This window comes from Equus quagga, chromosome 14 (genome assembly GCF_021613505.1).
Source record: "Equus quagga isolate Etosha38 chromosome 14, UCLA_HA_Equagga_1.0, whole genome shotgun sequence".
Classification (NCBI taxonomy): domain Eukaryota; kingdom Metazoa; phylum Chordata; class Mammalia; order Perissodactyla; family Equidae; genus Equus; species Equus quagga.
Genome location: NC_060280.1, coordinates 32,156,022 through 32,179,506, shown reverse-complemented (window position 1 = coordinate 32,179,506; position 23,485 = coordinate 32,156,022). Strand labels below are relative to the sequence as shown.

The window sequence follows — 23,485 nt, the reverse complement described above, 5'->3', positions numbered from 1 at the left end:
TTTTTCATTCAACACACTTTTCCCAAGATCCTCCCTGCCCCGCCCCCGGGGAAGCGCTGGCTACAGAAGGCACTCAGTGGGGAGGCTGCCAACGCCAGCCCGAGGACTCCAGAGAGCTCCATGGTGATGGGGCCTTGGCTCACCTGCCTCCTTCTGAAATGGCCAGTCCCCGACAGAGATGCTCCACGAGTCACCCTCGCTGAGAGGAGTTCTTACTCTGTCCACAGGGCTGGCCCTCAGGCTGGGAGCCAGGTCAGAGTCCAGAAGTGACTGAGGATCCCCTCTCTGCCGGGGTCCAGCCTCGGCAGAGTCCAGCTTCCCGCGGGAGAGATGGCGTCGGCGAACGTGTAAGTGCTAGATGTGAGACTCGAAGCAGTTGCAAGCAAGTCCAATTTATTTCGGGGACAGGGTACACTTATATAGGAAAAAAATCACACGAGGTTGTCTAACTATTGTCGTCATGGGAACAATAGATGAGGGGCAGTGCGTGACTAAAGGTAACAATCAAAGGTGGTTATCTACATACCAGATGTGCAGCATACATATCGATTGTTCAGGAAGAGGTTACATAGTTTCAGGGTCTTCAAAGAAGTTAGGAGGACAGCGAGTATATAATTAACGGAATATAGACCCCCTCATCCTTGGGGGCTGCTATTTGTTCTTTGAGATATGTTTATTGCTAGTTCTGCCTGTTTTTACAAGGCTTCCAGGACAGAGGGAAGACGTTAATCAGTAATAGGCTTTAGAAAGGAGGACAAAGGACTCTGCTTAAAGAATTATGTTCCCTGGAGAAGCGCCTTGCATGATTCTCCTTCCATTGCCAGACCTTGTCACAATACAATGGCAGCTAGATTGGGGGAATGCTTCCCACACCTCTCCACTCTGGACAGCTGTTGGGAGGCAGCTTGGTTGCAGAAGGTGGAAACACTGACTAAGAGCCATGAGTTCATACACAAAACTCAGCCCATGAACCCTTCTTCCGGGCCTTCTCAGGTCTCCCAGGTCTCAATCCATCTCCAGCCATCTTTTGGGGGCCTCCTACCCTTTCCAGCCTGGGGTTCACGTGCTCTGGCTGCTCCATGATTCTTCCCTGCACAGTCAATCTTCCTGCAGTGCAAGAAGGGCCCGCCCCTCCCCAGCTCAGATACCTTCCATGGTTCCTCGTGTTAAGTTCCTGTGGCTGCTGTAACAAATCACCACAAATTTGGTGACTTAAACCAACACGAATCTACCACATCGCAGTCGTAGAGGCCAGAAGTCCAAAATGGGTCTCACTGGCCTAAAGTCAAGGTGTCAGCAGGGCTGTGTTCCTTCCTGGAGGCTTCAGAGGAGAATCTGTTCTCCTGTCTTTTCCAGATTCTAGAGGCTGGCTGCATTCCTTGGCTCATAGCCCCTTCCTCCCTCTTCTAAGCCAGCAATCCTTCTCATACTGCCATCTCCCTGGTTGTCCCTCTTCCCGTTATGAGGACTTTTGTCATTATTTTAGGCCCACCTGGATAATCTCCCCATCTCAAGGTCAGTTGGTTAGCAATCTTAATTCCATCTGCATCCTTAACTCCCTTTCGCCATGTAACCTAACGCATTCACAGGTGCCAGTGATTAGGACCTTGACATCTTTGGGAGCCATAATTGGGTCCCCCACACTCCTTATCCCTTTCAATTTGGTTTTTACATACCATGATATTTCTTTCAATGAAATTTTGCACAGAAGCCCAATGAATAAAACAAATTGAGAAGAAACTGATCTGGCCGCAGGAGGGTGAGGGAGGCGATAGCTGCATCCTCTTGACTATCTTTCCTTAGCCCTCAGGTTTAGAGCCAGAGAACCCGAGAGACTCCGCAGAGTACAGCTGCAACACAGCCAGCCAAGGTGAAGTGCAAAGCCTCGTCCTGGCATTCGAGGCCTCAACTAGCCTCCAGGCCTTCTTCTCTGCCAGCAGGTCATCAAACCTGAGCTCCACCTGTGGGCCAGGCTCTGAGCTGGGCAGGAGGGACACCTGGAGGCACAGTCTTGGCCCCCAGGGAGCTCAGAGCCTGATGCGGGAGGAGGACAGACAACTAAGCAGGCCACTTCAACCTCGCCGGGTAAGTATCACAAGAGCCCAGGGAGCAGAGAGGAGAGGGGCTTGGGGAAGCTTCCTGAAGGAGTAGCAACCTGTGGAGTTAGCAAGGTGGAGAAAGGTAGAAATAATCTTAAATACAGGATGGTAAGGGGAAAGTTTCTCTCTCTCTCTTTGTATATATATTCACTCACTATACACAAGGTACATACACTATATACTATACATATATGTATAAATACTATATAAGACTCTAGTATATATAGTATATAAAAATATATATTTATATATTAAAAATATATAGCATATATACTCTAATAGTATACAGTATATATAGAATAAAAGATATGTCTATTACAATCGTTCTGATTTCATGCATCTATACATGATTTGTGCATACATACATATACAGTAAATAAAAACTTACATGGGAATGAAAACACGAATTTGAAGAGCCATCTCTGGGAAGAGGGAGGGCAAAAGGGAGAAGGACATGGCTACTTTATATTTTTTAGGTCTTATTTCTCAAGCAGAGTGATGGGTACATGGACATTTATATATTTATTCTCTAATATTTTTTAATACATTAGGTACTTATAACAAAAAATAAATAAATAAAGGAAAAGTGGGAAGTGTTTTCCAGGTAGAAGTACCAGCTTGAGCAAAAGCCCAGAGACATGAAATGGCAAGACCACTGATGGCTTCCTCAGCACGCCCACACTTTCCCAAACTCCACAGTAACTTTTCCAAGTCTTTGCTCCCCATCTTCCCACTTCACCCCGTTAGGTCCAGCCTCAGCCCCCGCGGCTGACCTTTCTGACCAGATCAGCCTCTTCCCCTAGAGGGTGGGCTCTCATCCCATTTGCCAGAGCACACCTCTCGTCTGATGTTTCAATTCCTGAACGTATGCCTCGCCCCAGAGGCCACAGACTCCAGGAAGGCTGAGCCGGGTCCAGCCCCAGCGCCTGGCTCGGAGCGGGCGCCGGCCGCTGCGGCTCTGGCCAGCAGGGGGCGCTGCGGGGCAGGCGAGGACCGGGGCTCTGGACCCCCCGCCCGCGGGAGCACACGGGTTTCCAGGCGATGATTGTCCGCCTCGTCTTCATAGAAAAGGGTTGGCCGATGGCGGAGAGAGTGGGCGGAAAATCCTCTCCTCGTTCGGAGACCCCACGCCGCAGACGGGCGTCACGAGTATTTCGTAGCTGCATATTAAGGGGGCTTGACTCGGTGAAACACACGGCCGGTTTCTCTTCCCCATCACTGCCCAGTCGGATGGATTCCGTGGACTGCTTCTTTGCTGTTCCTGGATGAAATCGCGGCAGGCCCCCTAGCTTTTCTGGGAGTCTCCTGTTTATTGTCAGGGATCTAAGCGCAGGCCAGTGTTCCAGCAAAACTCTCGCAGTGGCGGCCATCTCTGCTGGGACACCTGCTGGCCGGGGAGGGGACGGGCAGCCCCGCTCCTTCCCGCCCCGCTCCTCGGCTCCTCCGGCCTCTCCCGGCGGCCTCTGCTCCAGGGCTTGGCGGGGAGGAGGCGAAGTCACAGCTAGCTAGGTCTAACGACACTAGAGCCCTCTCTCTGGACGCGTCAGGCGCCAGATGCTGGCACTGTCTCTCAGGAGCACGTTGATGGCTCCTTGGAGACCCTCCACCCCGTTCACCTGCAGTAGCCCTAAAAAAGGGGGTGTCTCCTTCGGGCTGCTTACGACCCCTCAGCTTCTGCATCCCTCTTGACGCCTCTGGTCCCCTCACCCATAAGTGGAAGCCCTCTTCCACGGGGTCCTTTTCAAGAAGGCCTCCCTTCTGCTTTCTGCGGGGTCTACATGTGCCCCACAGGAAACACTCACAACTGGAAGTGCAGCCCCTGCCGAGAGCCCCTCCACTCGCCAGCTCTCGCCAGACTCCAGACTCCAGACCCCAGAGCCTCCCGGCCAAGTGCTCCCCACATTGTTCTCTGAAAGCCTCTCCTGCCTGGTGTGAGGAGGGCAAGGGCAGCCCCTCTGCTCCCTGGTGAGGTGAGGGTTGCAGGACCCCAGAGTGAGTTCTCTGACAGTTCTCTCCGAGGAGCGGCTCCTCCCACCGTCTGGGGGGATTTCAGCTTTCTCTCCGGGGCTGGCAGGTGGGTAGGAAGGCGGGTCTTAGCCCTGCCGGCCCTCTCTCCCTCCGGGTCCTGCACAGGTGGTCCAGTCTCTCCCCTTAGAGGCAGCAACTCTGGCGTTGTTTCTGCCTTTGAGGCCTCAGCTGAAATTCTGAGGTGACTGGAAAAGTCTTTGTTTACATCTTATTAGTTTCCAGACTTTGTCAGAGAGCAGTGTCTCTAACCTCAGCGCAGAAGAGACCTCGTCAGCGTATCCTTCCAAAACACAAATCTGACGGTCCCTCCCCTGTGGAAACCCTTTCACTCTCCAGCCTCTCCGGTGGGCGTGCTGCATGTCAGCTCCTGGGCTTTACAGACACGGCCTGTGATGCTTTCTCTCGCACTTTTGCCTTTGCTGCCACCAGAAGAGTTTTAGCTCTGCTTCTCCGCTTGGCTGAGGCCTTGTGGTCTTTGAAGACCAGAGTCAAAATGTCACCTCCTTCAGGAAGGCTTCCCTGACACCCCCCTCCACTGTGCTCTCACAGGCCTTGTCACAAATAGTGTTTTGTTGGAATTATCACCAACTATACCTATCTTCTCACTAGATTCTGAGCTCTTTGAGGGCGAGGATGGTATTTGTTTTGTTGACTGTGTTTAAGTTTTTTTGTGAAAAACACCAAAAAGAAAGTCAAAATCGCTCATAACCCTACCACTTCTTTTTGATATCACAGAAAGGACAAAAAGCCTTCCTTCTCCTACCTGTCCTGCCAATCCTACCTCCAGTGACAACCACTTCTACTTAAGAGGGTGGTATGCTTCCTCACTGCCTTTTCCTGGTGCGCGCACACACACACAATTTTATAATTCTTACTATATGTCTTGGTCTGTAATTTCCATTTTCACTTAACAGTCTATCTTGGGCATTTTGCATGTTAGTGCATATGATTCTACCTCATTCTTTTTTTTAAATTATGTATATATATATATATATAACATAAAATTTGCCATTTTAACCATTTTTAAGTATACAATTCAGTTGCATTAATTACATTCACAATATTGTGCAACCATCACCACTATTTCCAAACCATTTCATCACCCCAAACAGAACCTCTGTACCCATTAAGCAATAGCTCCCTGTTCTCTCTCCCCCACCCTCGCCACAACTCCTGGTAACCTCTAATCTGCTTTCTGTCTCTGTGAATGCCTCATTCTTTTCTAATGGCTGAATATCATTCCACAGAAGGAGACAGCAACATTTATTTAACCATTCTCTACTAATGGACGTTCAGAGTGTTCCCAATTTTTTGATAATTCAAACAATGCTGCAACAAATACCCTCATGCATAATACATGTGGGAATATTTTGGTAGAAGGCCCAGGAGTGGGGCAGCTGGGACCGAGGGTGTGTGCATTTAAAAGTCTAACAGGAAGCCCTGAGTCACCCCAGTTGACCAGGTAGATCCCAATTCTGTGATCTCTTAGCTTTACTCTTTGAGGCAAATTCATTACTCATTGAATCAAGGCCTACCAAGCCTTATCTCCCTGGGGAAATTGTGACTCACCTGCTGGAGTGGTGGGTGGAGGACAGAAAGCCCCCGAGGAGAAAGAGAAAAGAGACAGAAACAAGGATAGAGTCAGGGGGGAAAATTAAAAGGTGGAGGAAAAAGAGTAGAGAGGAAGAGAATGCAGAGAGACACACAGAGAAAAAAGAGGCCAAGAGAGAGAAGACGAGAGTCAGAGGGGAGACACGGAAAGGAGAAGTGGAAGGAGAAGGATAAAATAGAAAGGCAAAAGAGGGAGAAAAGGGAGGGGGAAGCCAGAAGAAAGAGAAGACAGGAGAAAGGAAAGAAAAGATGGAGCAGGAGGTAGGGTGAGTTCCTTAGCTGATATTTTGGCTCAGTCCAGAAAAGAGTGCTCGTGCTTCAGATGCCAAGACAGAGGTGGTGAAGGCCTGCCTATAGCCCAGCTGGTGTTTTCAGCCCTTGCCTGCAGTCCCAGCAGCCCGCCGGGTTGCGGGGGGGAGGCGACAGACCCTGAACACGGGGCAAAAACATACTCGGGGCCGCCCCACCCTCTGTGTCCGGGGGGTGGGCACAGCTTTCCTAATTATTTGGCAACAAGGAATAAGATCCTCAAAAAAGGTGCATAATCCTTGCACAGTGTCTTAGCTATAAAGGCTGCACACTGCAGTGCTATTTCCTATTTATAGTAAAGGAGAAAAAGGAAAGAAGGAACGAAGAAATGAAATGTGGCTTAATGGATTTATGATGTATTTATACAACACAGTGCTTTGTAGTCATTACAAATGTTGTAGAGAAGAACTTGATAATGTGGGGGACGTCCTGACGATACCAGATTAAAAAAAAGATAAGTGCATAAATGTTTAAACCAATCTTTAAAATGGTATGATTCAAATTTTGTTAATGGATATGTGTGTAGTGGGGGTGGCACACCCCAGCCCAGTCTTCTCAAAGTTCAGCTCTGTTTAGCTCTGCGCTAACAGGTAGTAGGTTTTTGTGACGATTCCAAGTGCAGACCCTCCCCCTTCCCTACTAGCTCCATGCTCTCTCTTTTGGGGGAATGCCCATTAAAGTCTTGCCAGGGGGGTAATTCCTCATCTCTGCTTCCATCACAGAAGCCCAAGCGATTGGATTCTTTTTTGCCTGCCCCTGGTATAGCCAGGGGCCCGCCTGTGACCATAGCAGCGGAAGCCATCCAGTTCTCCAGTGTGATCCTGGTCGGGCTCCTACCACCTGGCCCTCCTCTTTTTTTACTTGAGGAAAATTAGCCCTGAGCTAACATCTGTGCCAACCTTCCTCTATTTTGTATGTGGGTCGCCTCCACAGCATGGCTGACAAGTGGTGTACGTCCGTGCCCAGGATCCAAACCCATGAACCCGGGCTGCTGAAGCGGAGCGTGCCTAACTTCAACTACTATGCCACAGGGCTGGCCCCAGTAATGATTTTTCCTGTGTGAGCTTTTTATTGACACATAGCATATACACAGAGGAATGCACCCAAGTAATTTTCACAAAAACTAAACACACCTGTGTGACTATCACCCAGCCCAAGACAAAGAACATTACCAGCATCTCAGAAGCCCCCCATTTGGGTGGCAATGATTTTAAAGAGGGTAGTGGGCAGGGTCTGAGAGCAAAGGAGGAAAGAAGGAAAAGATCCTCTCAGGTACCAGCCTGAGCTGATTTTTGGTCAGGAGGGCCCCCTGCTTTATTAGCAGCAGCTGGTGAACTGGCCTGCATGGGGCTCTCAGGGACACACCACACATCTGGTGTTCAGGGTTTGCCCTTGGGAACTTGGTGAGCAGGTTATTAGCCCTGGGCAGCCCTGCAAAGAAAGACAAGGAACAGGGTGTTTCACAGACCAGGTAGGGCTGGGCCAAGAGCATGAAGGCAAACAGGGAAGAGGATGGCTTCCTGGCTGGGCTGGAGGGTGTGTGCTCACGAGGGTCTGGGAGTAGCCAGTCCCAGGGGAGTGGCTGCAGCAGACAGTATTTGCTCCCTGAAGTTTCTATTTGTCCAGAAATGATTCACATGAGTTCCACAGATCAGCGCCTCCTCCTTTTCCCTGACTCTGGACACCTGTGTGGGGGACAGAAGAGCATCGTGGAACAAGCACAGCCGTGACATCAGGGAGACCTGCATTTGAACTCCAGCTCTAGGCTGTGTGACTTTGGGAAGGTCACATTCCCTCTCTGACCTCCGTTTCCTCATCAGCAAAATGGGACAACAACATGTACCTCATAAGATTGTTGCGAAGAAGAAATGAGATAATCCATGTAAAATGCCTGACATTGGGTGGGAACTTAGTAAATGTTTGTTCCTTTCCTTTGTCACATTTTCAGTTAGCAAATATTTATCTGGGGCCTAGTATGTAGCAGGCAACTGTGCTAGGCACTGGGAAGAGAGTGGCGAACAAAACAGATATGGAGACTGGCTGCCCTCATGGAGCTTAGAATCTCACGAGTGGGACAGACATTCAATCAATAAACAAACACACATCGTGAGGGGAAAAAAGCACAATGTCTCATGAAAAAGAATCTCAGTGGTGTCTTCCTTTAAATAGAGTGGTCAGAGAAGACCTCCGGGGGAAGGTGACATTTAAGCTGAGACCAAAAGGATGAGAATGAACCCAGTATTTTGGAAAGCAGTACCCTGAGGGGCTAACAGGCATGGGTTATACATCCAGATGTATACGGGTTTCAAAACCTGGTTCACTGCTTACTCAGCTGTGAGAGTTTACATGAGGCTCTTTGCCAATCTGGGCATCAGTTTTACCTTCTGTAAAATATGGCTAAAAATACCTACTTTACAGAATTGTGAGGATGAAACCGAATCGTGTATAAAGGGGGCCCTGCATGGAGTCTGGCACACGGCAAGTACTCAGTAAAATCAGTTCCCCTCCTGGCCCAACTCATGAGGAATTGTCGAGTAGCTGACTCGGAGACAATGCAGGCACACATGTACACACACATGTCTACATGCACCATGCACACACACACACACACACATTCAAGAACACACAATCGGGACATAGATGGCTTACTCAAGCTGGATATTCGAGGAGATTTGAGTAAAAGGACTCTTTACAGAGGTCTGCAGGGTTTGGGGAGAGCAACAGGGCTAGTAAGAGTGGGGGCCTGGTGGAGGCGAGGAAAAGTTGCCAGAACCCGAGAGAATAGCTGTGTGCAGAGGGCGCCTGACAGGAGCTGGGACCTTCTGGAGAGGGAGCCAGCTGACTTACAGAGACTGGGCAAGGCGGGGGCCGAAGGAATAATTACTCTGACCTCAGCCTCCCCTTGCCCTCTGATCTCCTGCTAGGCCTCCCGTTGGCCAAACGCAGGTGGAAGACAGAGGGCCTGGAGCCTGGGGATGAAACCTAGAAGGACCAGCCGGGAGGCCGGCAGTGCTGGCTTTGTGCCCTGGTCTGGTGGCACAGGGAGTAGCCAATGCAGCAGGCTCTGGAGCCAGGTTGCCTGGATTTGAATCCCGACTTAGAAAAACAGCCTTTCTCAGCTCCGATTTCCTCACCTGGAAAAGGGGGATGATTTGAATCTTCCTGATAGGATCGCAGTGAAGATAAATGAGATAATTTACCTTTTATTGCCATCCTGTCTCTAGGCATCTTGACTCCAACTCCTCGAAAGGGGCATTCTTGGGGTTAAAAGGCCCATGCGCTGGTGAACTCAGGGCACACTTGGCCTCCAGCCTTGGTCTGTCTCCCTGTAGTCAAGGCCAAGCAGAGCAAGTTCTAACCTCAGCCGGGAAGCTCTGGCTGCCTCCTGCCTCCAGAGAGGAGCTTGCTGCGTCTGGGGCCAGATCGGGGGGAGGGCTTCAAACAGAAGCCCAGCCATGTTCTCTCCTGATATGGGTCTCCAGGGATGGGCCCCCGCGCCTGCCCTGTGCCTGGCACTGACTGTACACATTCCTTTCAGAGACGCTGTAGGGGCATTACAACTGCCATTTCTGAGCTGAAGAATGTGAGGTTCCCTGAGTTAAAGGGACTTGCTTCTAAATAAAGACTTCCCCTGGGCAGAGTGGGGGGACTTCCCGGGGCAAAGAGCACACAGTGATTGATTATGAAGTTGGTCCATTGAGGCACTGCATTCTCTGGAGTTTATACTGTGGTCTTTCCATCCAGAGGCTGCCTCAGCTGAAGAAGATCAAAAGGGGACACCCCTCATTGCTCCTGTCACAGACCTCCTTCTTTCCCTTCCTCTTCTCACTCAGCACCTCCCTGCTGCCTCGGAGCCCTGTGTACCCCTCCCTACCCCACTCTGCTTCTCCTCACCCTTCAGACCTCACCCCAGGAAGGCTTCACTGCCCTTACGCCCCACGAATGAGCCCACCATTATCTGTACGCTCGCCTAGTTTCCTGCTCTTCCCTCTCAGAGCACCGATCACGCGGTATAACCAGTTATTTATTTGTGTGGTTATTCAGTTAGTCTGTGTCCCCACTGACAGTGAGCTCCATGAGGCCAGCTCTTATCCCCTGGTTCACTACTCTTTTCCCAGTGCCTGGTGCCATGATTGACACATAGTAGGCCCTCAGATATCTGTGTCCCTCCTCTCCGTAAGGGGAAGAGCACTACCTGCTACCAGTGTTGTTCTGAAGACGAAATGGGGGCAAAGCTCTCCAAAGTGCCTGGCCCAAAGGCACTGGTCCAGTCCTGGACCACTCTCTAAAGACCTGGATATTTCTCAAGTGGGTGTGGAGCAGAGGGAAGGGAAGAGGGTCCTGTGGGTTGGCAGGGGTCTCCACTGCGGGACTCACAAAGGGAGCCTTATATGGGAGCAGTGGAAGGAGGCCTCGTGGGACAGCTGGGCGCAGGACTGCCAGGCCTGGTCTGGGCACTCTGCCACAGGCAGCCCTCTGAGGGCCCTTTCATCTGAGTCCCAGCTGCCACTTGGCTGGCTGGCCCAAAGCCCAGCTGCCTGGAGGGGAGAGGGGCTGGCGGCTTTGTCTCAGGAAGAAGAACAAAGACTCGGGTGGGCTGGAGGAGGGCGGAGGGAAGCATGCTCACTCCTGGAACCAGGCGAAAGGGAAACAAGATCCAGCCATAGGCAGCACCAAGGGCTGTCTGAATGCTTTTCTTGCCATAGCATCAAGCAAGACGGGATTGCAGGGACCATCTCAGACAACATCCCCCGCCACGTTACGGGTGGAGAACTGAGGCCCAGAGAGGGGCAGGGACTTGCCCAAGGTGACACATGAATGGCAGAGCCATAGCTAGAACCCTGGTCTCTTATCTCCCGGTGCTGATGACTCAGAAAGAGGCACTGGGGGCCGAGCCCCGGAGGCCGAGTGGTTAAGTTTGTGCGCTCCACTTCGGTGGCCCAGGGTTTTGCCGGTTTGGATCCTGGGCACGGACATGGCAACATTCATCAGGCCATGTTGAGGCGGTGTCCCACATGCCACAACTAGAAGGACCCACAACTAAAAGAACACACAACTACGTACCCGGGGTCTTTGGGGAGAAAAAGGAAAAATAAAATCTTTAAAAAAAAAGAGAGAGGCACTTCATCTCTGGGAGGCTTGAGGGTCCTCCCACATAAAATGAAGATGCTCATTCCTATTTTGAATGGTGAGGGTGAAACGTGCTAATGGAATTAAAAGGAAGAGGAGGACCATTTGAGTGGGGCCTCAAAAGCTGCGTAGGAGTTTTCCAGAGAGAATGAGCTAGTGGAGAAAGGCATTCTGAGCAGAGAGAACAGCACAAACAAAGGTAGGAAGGTGTGGAAGTACAGGTTGTGATTCAGAGTAGCTGGGGCTGGAGGAGAAACAGGAAGAGGAGCTAAAAGAAAGGCTGCTTGATGCTGTCAGAAGTGCCCACTGTCCTTCTGAGTGTCCAGCCCTCCTTTCTGGGGTGAGGACCTTCAAGACTCAGCCTCCTGGTGAAACCATCCTGGCCAATGCAGCCATCAGCCCTCTGCGGGGAGTAGGGCTACACAAGGGGAAATGGGCACCTGTGCTGTGCAGAGCCTGTGGGAGGGCAGGAAAGCCTGCAGTGGGGAGGTCACAGCTGCCTCCCCACTGATAGCAAACCTGAAGTGAGTTTGATCACCCGTTGTGCAGTAAGCCAATCTCTGACACTGGGTGTGGTGGAAGAAAGTAGGAATTTTATTTTTGCACAGTGCTGAGCAAGGAGAGAGGGCAGCTAACGCTGAAATCCCAAACTCCCTGAAAAGCTAAAAGGAAGGGTTTTTCTTTGGGGTTTTAGGTAGGGGAGGGAGAGAACATGGCCTTGCTCGTCGGAGCTTTCCCACCAGCCTGTCTTTGACCTTGAGACTACTTGCAGAGAGGAGGAAGCCTGTGACCTTGCTGGTCTGCAGCTTTCCCACCAGCCTGTATCTCTTTGCGGGGAGGAGATAATCCAGGTGCTTGTCCTTGACAGTGTCTTTCTCCATGGAGGATAGTGGATTCTGGAGCCAGGAAGCCAGAGAGTATGCAGGGAATGAGTGCTTTGGTTTTAACCCCATATATGCTGGGTTTAATGTGGTGAAACTGATATCAGGGTCGGTATCACCACGGCTTGGTCCTATTTGCAGTCACGATGTTCAAGGCCCATACTTTGCCCAATGTCTTAGTCTATTCAGGCTGTTTTAACAAAAATACCATAAACTGGATGGCTTATAAACAACAAACATTTATTTTTCACATTCTGGAGGCTAGCAAGTGCAAGATGATGACTCAGGCAGGTCCGGTGTCTGGTGGGAGCCTGCTTCCTGGTTCATAGACCATCTTCTTGCTATGTCCTCAGACAGTGGAAGGAAGGGGCTAGCAAGCTCTCTCGGCGTATCTTTTAAAAGAGTACTAATCCCATTCATGAAGGCTCTACCCTCATGACCTGCTCACCTCCCAAAGGCCCCACCTCCTAATACCATCACATTGGGGATTAGGTTTCACCATATGAATTTGTGGGGGATGCAAACATACAGACCCTAGCACCCCGATACAAAACAATTCTTCACAGTTACAGAAAGAGAATTTTGGAGTAAGAATGACATGGAGTCCAAGCTTGGCTCTGCCAGTTACCAGCCGTGTGGCCTTCAAGCTGTTCACTTAATATCTCCAAGCCTTGGTTCCCTCATCTGTAGAGTAAGTTTACCTACTTGGAAGGATTGAGACAAGTGTCTGTGTTCAGTGCAGGTGCTCAGCACATGATCATTTTCCTTTCCTTTCCCTCCTTCACTTGGCACAGCTGACCCCTCTGCTGGGAAGAATCCCTCGCAGGCTTCTCTCAACAAACCTCTCCCTCCAAGACTCACCTTACATGCCACCTCTTCCACAAAGCCTTCCCAGATCTCCCAAATTGAAAAGCCAACTTCCTCCTGGCATGCCTGCCTTGTTCTTGTCTTATGTTACCTTTACTTTTTAAAAATTTTTCTCTTTTATATTTTTTCATGTTCCCTGCAACTAGTGACCTAATACAAAGATATATTAAGAAAAAAATCAATAATTTCCTCTCTCCCTTTCAACCCCCACCCTACTGAATAACCAACGTTAACCCCTGGTACGTATCATTCTACACCTTTCTGATTATATGCTAACATAAACAGATATTAGTTTATATAAGAGAAGGTTTGTTACCTTTATGGTTTTACACAAATGGATTCCCACTGTATACACTGCTCTGATATTTATTTTTAATTGCTTAATAAATCATGGATGAATGAATAGATATAGATGTACCTCATTCTTTTTAATAGCTGCGTAGTATTCCAAGGCATGGACAAATCATGATTTATTCAACCATACTCCTATAGATCTAATTTTTGCCACCACAAACAAAACAGTGATAAACATATTTGTTCATAAATCCTTTCATAGTAGTACCTTTACTTCTATTGGATAGACTCTCAAAAGTGGGAATATTGGGTCAAGTGGTATCTGTATTTTTTCCTCCCAGTAGACATGGCCATAGTACCTTCCAAAAAGGTCACAGCAGGTCACATTCCAATCAGCAAAGTTTGAGGAGCTATTTTCCTGCATCCTCATCAGCTCTGGCATATTGTTATTCTTCTTAGTATTGGTCAAAATGATGAATGAAAATGGTACAACATCGCTCCTTTGATTGCATCTCCTCTACCCCTACTAAGTTTCAATAACTTTTCATTTTAGTTATTTTATTTTTCATTTCTAGAAGTTCTATTTGGCTTTTTTCAAATCTGCCTGGTCATTTTTGATGATATCTTCTTGCTCTTCATTCCTGTTTTAAATGAACCCTTATATTTATTTAAGCACTTGTGGGGTTTTTGGTTTTATTTTTCAAAGATTGGCACCTGAGCTAACAACTGTTGCCAATCTTTTTTTTTTCTTCTCCCCAAAGCCCCCCAGTACATAGTTGTATATTCTAGTTGTGAGTGCCTCTGATTGTGCTATGTGGGATGCCACCTCAGCATGTCCTGGCAAGCAGTGCCATGTCTGTGCTCAGGATTCGAACCACCGAAACTCTGGGCCACAGAAGCAGAATGCATGAACTTCACCACTTGGCCACGGGGCCGGCCCTAAACACTTGTTTTATATTCTGTGTCCAAGAATCGCAATATCTGAGGCACTGGTGGACCAGTTTCTGTTGACTCTTGCTCACAGTACCTTGTTTCCTTTTGTGGTTTGTGACTTTTGATCATGAGCTTGCAATTGTCAGCCCGATATCTGTGCGGATTCCCTGAGGGTTGGTTTGACCATGTGCTTTCCTCCAGGAAGGGTTTTCATTTTCTTTGTCAGGCATCTGGGGGCACTGCCAACCTAAGTCCATTTTAAATTAAATCCCTGGTTGTTGTTGTTATTGTTGACCATGAGAAAAGTATTTGGGCCCCAGATCTATCTGAGCTCTAGCCTGTAGCCAAAAATTCTCAGGGGAGACTTTTCTCAACCCAGAACCAAGGAATGAGACGGGTAAGTTTCCACAGCATTCGCCTTTCAGTAGCGGATTTTTTATCATTTATACTTTTATAGTCTCTGTTCTGACATCCTACGACGTTGTGAGTGGCCCAGACTTTGTCTCCTACTCTCTCTCTCTCTCCTTAAAATAAAAGTTTTAGGTCACTCAGGGTTGGAGATGACCTCAGGGAAGGCCCTGGAGTCAGTGCCGAATCACCTCAGAGCACCTCAGAGCATTTCCTTGACTTTCTTGCCAGCTCAAACATAAAGATATACACATCAATATTCAATATTTTCCATCTCAGTTTTGAGATGCTTTGTAGCAGGAGGTTTTGAGACTATCTAGTCTTCCACATTACTGGAAACAGAGGCCCAGTATGTTTTCCTATGCTCATGTACTCTTTCATTAAAGTTATTTTGCTCATATCTTTAGGACAGAGACACGTCTCTGGCACCTGTGTCCCCAGCCCCCAACCCTTAGCCAAGGTCGGTATCAGGAACGCATGGTTGAATAAATGAAGTGACAACCCACAACCCACTTCGAAGGAGGGAGAAGAAGGGATTGGACAGGTAGCCATGGCTGGATGGAGTGATGCTGGATGGCTAGTGCCAGGGAGTCTGGGGGCACTGACGGTCACTGAGCCCACGCTAGGAAAGGCCCATAAATGCATCACTCTAGTGTCTCCCAAATTTCCATGATGACAAGATGCTTGTTAAATGTACGGATTCCTAGGTGCTTCCTTGGCGATTTGGTTTTGGTATCGTGAAGTTGGGGCCCAGAATGGTTTAACAAGAGCTTTAGGTGAGTCTTAGCAACAGAAAAGTTTGGGAAACACAACAGATTATGTCACTTAATTTAATTCTCACAAAAATCCAGCGAAGTAAGTACTCGCATGTATTTTACAAAAGAGGCACTTTGGGTTCAGAGAGGGGAAGTGATGATGGTCACACAGCCGGTAAATGGCAGCTCCGGGGCTCCATTCCCAGTTATCTCACTCCAAAGCTTTATCTTTTTTCACCAGATACTGATTCATTATTATTATTTTTTCCCAAGTTTCTGAACCATTAGTTTATGACCAAGAGTCATCTTTTTTTTTTATTGTGGTAAAAACCACATTAATTTACATTTTAACCATTCCTAAGTGTACAGTTCAGTAATGTTAAATATATTCACATTGTTGTAAAACAGACCTCTAGATCTTTTTCACCTTGCAAAACTGAAACTCTGTATCCATTAAACAATTCCTCTCTTCCCCTGGTAACCACCATTCTACTTTCTGTTTCTACTGACTACTTCAGATACCTCATATAAGCGGAATCATACAGTACTCATCTTTTTGTTACAGGCTTATTTCATTTAACATAATGTCCTTATGGTTCATCCATAATATAACATGTGACAGGATTTCCTTCCTTTTTAAGGCTGAATAATATTTCATTGTACGTATATACCACATTTTGTTTATCCATTCATCCATTGATGGACATTTGGGTTGCTTCCACCCCTTGGCTATTGTGAATAATGCTACTATGAAAATGGATCTGCAAATACATCTTTGAGATCCTGCTTTTAATTCTTTTGGATATACATGCAGAAGTGGAATTGCTGGATCATACAGTAGTTCTATTTTTAATTTTTTTACTAACCTCCATAGTATTTTCCATGGCAGTTGTGTTGTCAGTTTTTTTAGATTTTATTCTTCAGAACAGTTTTAGATTTACAGAGAAATTGAGAAAATAGTACAGAGTTGCCACATACCCCACCCTCAGTGTCTCTTATTCTTATCACATCACATTAGTATGGTACATTTGTTACAATTAATGAATCAATATTGATACCCAATTATTAACTAAAGTCAACAGCTTATTCATATTTCCTTAGTTTTCACCTAATGTCCACTTCCTGTTCCAGGATCCCACATTAAATTACATTCACTTGTCATGTCCCTTTAAGCTACTCTTGGCTGTGAGAGTTTCTCAGATTTTCCGTGTTTTTGATGACGTTGACAGTTTACTGGTCAGGTATATTGTAGGATGCCCCCTACTGGAATTTGATGTTTTCCTCAAGATTAGACTGGGGTTATGGGACATGGGGAGGAAGAACACGGAGGTAAAGCACCATTTTCATCACATCACATCAAGGGTACACACTATCATCATGATTTTATGACTCTTGATGTTGACCTTGATCACCTGGCTGAAGAAGAGCGTCAGTTTCTCCACCATGAAGTTGTTCTTCTTTCCCCCCCTTTCCATACTGTCCTCTTTGGAAGAAAGTCACTAAGCACAGCCGGTAGTTTGGGAATGGAGAGTTATGCTCGCCCTCTTTAGGGTTATTATTTTTTTTTTTTAAAGATTTTATTTTTTCCTTTTTCTCCCCAAAGCCCCCCGGTACATAGTTGTGTATTCCTCGTTGTGGGTTCTTCTAGTTGTGGCATGTGGGACGCTGCCTCAGCGTGGTCTGATGAGCAGTGCCATGTCCGCGCCCAGGATTCGGGCTAACGAAACACTGGGCCGCCTGCAGCGGAGCGCGCGAACTTAACCACTCGGCCACGGGGCCAGCCCCTAGGGTTATGTTTTAACAAGCAAAATAACCCACACAACAGGCATCGAGCGCTTTTCATCACTGGTCATGCTTTGCACTTTTAACAGCTGATCGGAGCTGTATAAATAGTCCACATCTGCTGTCTCCTGGATCCTCACTCTTCTCATCTGTAAAATAGGTGTTGCTGATCCTTCACTTTCAGGACTGTAGCCAGTAGAAACTCTTGTCGTCAGTGTCTGTTCCCTCCCCCATTTGGCTGTCGGGGAACTCCGGGGCGAGAAGGGAGCACGGACTAGCCTAGGGTCTCACCGCAAGCCCGCCGACTCCAGGCCAGTCCGGGCTCTAACCACACCCTGGGCCCAGCCGCCCCACCCCGGGGCGGGGAGCTAGGTGCACTTCCGCCCGCCCCAAGTACCTGCATGTGGCGGGCTTGGGCGGGACGCGTCAGCGGCGACGGGCTGCACAGTGCCAGCTGCCTGTGGGACCAGACGATGAACCTGACCGCGGCGCCCCGCTCTGTGCGGCCAGCCAGGGCCGTGTCCCCTGCGGGCCCGCCGGGGGTGAGTGCACAGCCCGGGACGCACGGGGGCCCACCCCGGCCCCCGCGCCTCTCCCTCCTTCAAGGGTCCCTTGTCCGCTCCTTGCCCTGCTCTGACTCCCTGCGTCTGGCGCGCAGTCTCCGCCTCTGGCCGGGCTCTCTCTTTCTCTTTGGCTGTTCCTGCCGTTTTGATCTCTCTCCTTCCGCGCCACCATCTCCAGTCCGGCTCAGTGCAGCCTCTCCTCTTTGGCCTCTTTCCTGCTTGGCTGCCTTTGTTTGTCTCCTTCCTCTCTTCTCGGTCTTTGTTTTAGCTGTCCTCTTTGTGCTTCCTCGCTTGGTCCCCTGTCCTGTCCGCTCTTCCGCCGTCCCTCCCCCTCCTCTGCCCCCACCCTGTCTCCTGGCGGTGGGAGAGGCAGCCCCAACTAAAGGCTGGCCGGAGTATCATTCCCTCACGCCGCAAACCCCTACCCTTTCCTGCCTGCCCCAGCCCTCTGGTTGGGTCCTGAATCCGCCTGCCCACTCCCAGGGTTTGGGTGAAAGGAGTTTGAGGGGAGGACCAGGCAAAGGCTCAGAGCACTCTAGGAGCAGAACATTCTAACCTCTCCTGGCTAGGTGCTATCCTGAAGACTTGTAGGAAAGGAAAGCAGATCCAGTAGTGCGGGACTGTGGCTCTTTCCAATAGGACAATGATAACGTCATTGTTGCTGGCAATTGACAGAGTTGCCTGCTCAGAGGCAGGGCTGCCCTAGGTGCTCAATAAATGTCTGAAGGCATTACTGGGCAAGGAGGGAGCCAAGAGGGTGCCTGATGCCAAGTAGAGCAAGACTGGCCCTCATCAGAATACCAGGCACTCCTGTAAATCAGTGTTGTGGGTAAGCTCCAGCTGATTCAACAGAACCTTATTGAGCATCCTTGCTGTGCTAAGCCCTGTAGTAGGTACTGGTGACATAGAGATGAATCAGGGATAGTTTTCCCTTAGGAACCTCACAGTCTAATGGGGGATACAGATGAACAAACAGAATTACAAGAGAGGTAACCACCATGACAGTGGAAGCACAGGGCCCTCTGGGATCACGAGGAGACAACCCATCCAGAAACATTCCTGGAGGAATTAACTGGAAGGATGAGTGGGCAAAGTGAAGGGAGTGGGGCGGTAAGTGAGTGAAGTCCTGGAGGCATGGGGGCCCAGCCTGACCTAGATGGTGGGGGTGGGGGAATGGGAGGCAGGCTTCTGGTAGTTGATTGCTAGGGTTGCAAAGGGCCTTGTAAACCTTGTTAAGGAGTCTAGAGTTTATCTGGAAGGAAATGTAGGGTCGCTGAAGTGTTTAATGCAGGGAGTGACCAGATCAGATTTGCACTTCAGAAAAACTGCTCTGGTTTCAGTGTAAAGATAGGATTGGGGGAGGGCACTCAAGGGGGCAGGGAGCCACGGAACTAACCAGGCATTTAGAATTGCCAGGACTTGGTGATTGATGACCTGGGTTGGGGGAGGTTGAGGACAGGAGTAGAATGCAAGATTACAGCCTGGGTTTCTGGCTCAGACGACTGAGATAGGGAACAAAGGAAAAGGTCAGGGTTCTGGAGTGGGGAGAGATCTTTAGGGGCCTAGAGGACATATGAATGGAGATGTCTCTCCATTGACCCGACTAAAGGTGACCAAAAGAAAGGTATGAATGTTTGGCATGGGAGTTGCAGATGTGTAGGAACCCTTTAGACTGGAACTGGGTGAGAGCTGGCCTGTCTGATTCATCCTTGTGTCTTCGTGGCCAGCACTGGCCTGGGACCCTGCAGGTGCTCCTAGAGACCACGTTTCCCCAACCTATGCACACAGGGTGTGGGACAGGCTTTCCCATCCAGGAATGCTTTGGCAGGGTGACTGGTAGAAAAGCTGGGGAAGAGGGGCCACCAGGAAGGGCAGGTGGTTCGGAAGAGGGGTAGAAGAGAAGTCTTTATCTACTAGAAATACATAGTGTAGTATTCATGGATGCTGTAGGAGGTCTGATTCCCAAAGAGATTGGGAGTTTTGGGAAAAAAGGAGGGGGGGAAAAGTGGGACAGAATTAAGAAGCTTGGGAACAGGGCCAAGGTCTTATTTGATAAAGAAATGGGGTTGAGGATGTCAGGGCTGGAAGCTATTTTGGTAAGTATCTGGAAATGAGCTTCAGAAATGGCACTTGAAGTGCCTGGATTCATTAGGCTTTCAGAGCTGGAGAAACTTAGAGTTCTCTTTGTCCATTTTGCCTCCCTATTTCATAGATGACTAAGCTTAGGCCCAGAGAAGGAAGTGAGCTGCCCCAGACACATCGCTAATTACTGGCGCAGTGGGACTGGACGTTGAGAGGGGTAGGGCACCCATGCTGTGCTGGAGTCAGACTGATATGGGTTTGATCCCAGCTCCAACTTCATCACTTCTGAGTTATGTGTCCCTTCTTTCTGAGCTTTCCTCACCTGTAATGTGGGGAGATTAAGAGCGCCTGTGAGCTCTCAGTGGTACAGGAGTGATGAGAGCACATCGATCCATTCAAGGATTAAAGTCTGCAGCTTTGCATTTAACTGCCTGCTTTACAGGGCCACCTTGGGGTTAACCAAACAGCCCTGCAAAGGGGCTTTGAGGTTTGTGGGAGAGAGAGGGAATCATAGGTTCTGGGATTATTTTTCTCCTGGCTGTATTGTTTGGCTGCTGTCAGAATGCATCCTCTTGTCTCCCTTCTTCACTCCAGCCTGTAAAACTATCCCCTGGTAGGAGCTGTTGCCATGGCAACTCAGTTCTCCCCAGCAGTTTGGCTGCCTTTGGCTCTGTTCATTCCAGTACTTTAATCTTAGCGGTAGAGCCCACAGACAAGCTGAGAATGAGGTCACACCTAAATCAGACTGAAGGGTAGTCCTGAGCCCTGGCCCTGCAATGACCTTTGATAAAGTCTCCAGGTTGAAAATGCAGCCTTCTCTCTAACACTGCATAGATCTTTGCTGCTGCTGCAGCTATCACACCCCCTAGGAAACCTTCTCTGGCAACCTCCAGCACATCCACAAAAGAGCCGACCCCTCTTCCTTTGAGTTTTCCCTCTCAGCACCTACATCTTGCAGCCATCTGTTTCCCTCTCTCCCCTGTGAGCTCCTGGAGGGCAAAGACTGTGTCCTATTCGTCTGCTTAGGAGGCGGCTTGAATGAAATAGGCCCCTCTACATTTGGTTGAATTAATGAGTAACTAAGGGAATGAAGAATGGAGGTATTTGAAGATTGAAAACTAATTTATGTGATGACTCAGAGGGCAAGCTTCGGGGTAAATTGCACCTGAGTTCAAATACTGATACCATCACTTAATAGCTGGTCAATCTGGGGCAACTTCAGCTCCTTAAGCCTTAGTTTCTTCATCTGTAAAATGGGGATTTAATGCATTCTTCAAAAGGATTGCTGTGAGGATTGAGTTAGAGACTGTATGTACAGAGCTTTGCACAAGTGCTAGACTGTGAGAGGAGGGACTGTGTCCTGCTTGTTCCTCACTGTGCACCAGGGACCTGGCACAAAGTAGGCACATACACATTTTATTGAATGAGTGAATTTTAAATAGTGAAAATTGTCTAGGAAGCTGGTTTCTAAGGATAACATCTGGGGTCTCAGCTCATATGTAATGATCGCTAGATGGTCTGCTGGTATTTTTGGCAGTACTTAGTGACTGCAGCCCAATTCTCGGTCTGTTTCCACGTCCCTCCCCACACTGGCCTGTGGGCCTCTGCAGGCAGGCACCACATGGGTGTCACCCACATCCTTGGTGCTCAGCCCAAGGTCCAGCATAGAGAAGAGGCCTCCAAAAATTCTGTTGAACAGCTACACCTAACTTACATTGGCACCGCACTTTACAGTTTATGAGGCAGTTTTATATCCATTGTATCTGGTGTTATTGGCCTTTTCACCACCAAGGATATTCCTGTTATTTAATCCCCATAGGCCCATATTTTGAAAAACATCCATCAAACAAATTCCATTTGTTAATTAATCAAAGTCATGCCAATTGCTAATCAGAACTTCTGATCTCTATGAAATAAGAATTTGTATCCCCAACTTCCAGCACAGGATGTTGACACACGGTAAGTAGCCAAGAAATGCTTCCTGAATGAATTTAGCCTTTCTGAAAGGTTGAGAAAGGTTTGCACCCTTTTTTTTTTTTTTAAGCTGTATCTTAGATCTTAGATCTGAGCATCCCACTATTGGGAAATTCTAACTTCACAACACCTCCATATACCCTTTTTATAAATGAGGAAACTGAAGCCCAGGGAGGGGAAAAGCCTTGCCAAAGGCCACAGAGTTTGGAGTTTGGGAGTATTCTTGCTGAGAATTGCTTCCACAGCAGCCCCCTCTACTAATATTCTGTGACTTAAACAAGACCGTTAAAATGCTTGAATGGGTATTCTTATATCAAACTGAAATCTTTTTTTCCTTAAAATGCGCACACTCTGGAGCTCTACAGCATAAATATAACCCCCTTGCTAAGATGGGCCCTCCAATAGCTGAAGCCAGTCATCACGCCTCCCCTAGATTCCGTGCTGGGTTGTTCTTTGGATGAAAAGGTCATGAGCTCCCTGGAGGTGGCACTGTTGATTCACTCTGCCTCTTGTGCCCTCAGCTATCTCCCGTCGTAGAGCTGAACGTGGGGGGCGAGTTCTACACCACCACCGTGGGCACCCTGAGAAAACTCCCAGGTTCAAAGCTGGCAGAGATGTTCTCCAGCTCAGCCAAGGCCTGCATAGATGCGGAGGGCCGCTTCTTCATCGATCGCCCCGGCACCTATTTCGGACCCATCCTGGACTACCTGCGCAGCGGGCAGCTGCCCACGCAGCACATCTTCGAGGTGTACCGTGAAGCTCAGTTCTATGAAATCAAGCCTTTGGTCAAGCTCCTGGAGGACACGCCACAGATCTTCGGTGAGCAGGTGGCTCGGAAGCAGTTCTTGCTGCGGGTGCCAGGCTACAGCGAGAACCTGGAGCTCATGGTGCGCCTGGCGCGGGCCGAGGCTGTGGCGGCGCGCAGCTCCGGAGTGCTGGTGTGCGTGGTACCCACAGAAGAGAACGCCTCATTTTGCGCGGATGCCCTCCGCGTCCTGGAGGCGGACAAGAGGTCGGTCATCAAGTTCGGGCCTTGGAAGGCGGCTCCGGACGTCAAGGACCTCCTGGACTGTGTGAAGATGGACATTATGGCCCAGGGGTACCAGGTGGACTATAAAAGCCATAATGAGAAGGCATTTTCATTTGCTCACTCCGATTACTTCTATACTTTCCTCTTCACCTGGTGGTGATCCCCGGGGGCAGGGGCTGTGTGTTATGGGCTCTGTTGGGGCTTACGAAATTAAAAGTTGCCTTGAAACGCCATCTTCCTTTAATTTCAAAAACAAACATCAAACAGCTTCCGAGGTGGTCTACCGAGGCTTGCCCCCAGATATTTATCTCCCCCTTGAGGACTTTCCAGTCATTGCACCTGACTCCACTGTGCTTGCCTAGTGAGGTGCGGCTGCTCCCTGTTTAAGGCCTCATGTACCTGCCAGACCCTTCCGTCAAAGTCCGATGGCAAGGCTGAGATGAACTGGAATAGTTCAACAATGCTTTGGCTGGGGATGCAGGATGACAACAGGAAAAGAACAGGATATCATGAATCTGGATAGTCTGACCTAAAAATGTAGCCTACCCAGCTTCAGCTTGTGGTCCAATCCTCTAACCCTGGTGTGTGCTTCATGAGGAATATGCCAGGTTAGTACCTATACTAGATGCTGCTCAGATCTCCTCTCCCAGGTGCTGTGAGTGTTGGCTGCTAGAGCCTCACAGCTGTCACCTTCTCTAGAGCAGTGGTCCTCAAGGTGTGGTCCCTGGACCAGCAGCAT

The 23,485-nt window shown here is 49.0% G+C and overlaps 1 protein-coding gene across 2 annotated transcripts; it reads left to right on the top strand.

Moving 5' to 3' along the window:
- Positions 1 to 528: 528 nt before the first annotated feature.
- On the top strand, positions 529 to 22,979 carry KCTD14 (potassium channel tetramerization domain containing 14). Of its 2 annotated transcripts, none has more exons than XM_046684608.1 (2): positions 529 to 2,085; positions 22,238 to 22,979. In XM_046684608.1, the coding sequence occupies exons 1-2, from the start codon at positions 2,038 to 2,040 to the stop codon at positions 22,904 to 22,906; spliced, it is 717 nt and encodes a 238-aa protein (XP_046540564.1). In that variant the 5' UTR covers positions 529 to 2,037; the 3' UTR covers positions 22,907 to 22,979. The 2 variants fall into 2 exon arrangements, with proteins under 2 accessions (XP_046540564.1, XP_046540563.1); XM_046684607.1 differs by lacking the exon at positions 529 to 2,085 and adding an exon at positions 17,389 to 17,639.
- Positions 22,980 to 23,485: the final 506 nt, after the last annotated feature.

What these genes read in the sequence shown, in the direction of transcription:
- KCTD14 (XM_046684607.1), top strand. Translation starts at nt 17,499, where the DNA reads ATGTGGCGGGCTTGGGCGGGACGCGTCAGCGGCGACGGGCTGCACAGT. An exon ending in CCCCTGCGGGCCCGCCGGGG is followed by an intron (nt 17,640 to 22,237) that starts GTGAGTGCACAG and finishes TTGTGCCCTCAG; the next exon opens with CTATCTCCCGTCGTAGAGCT.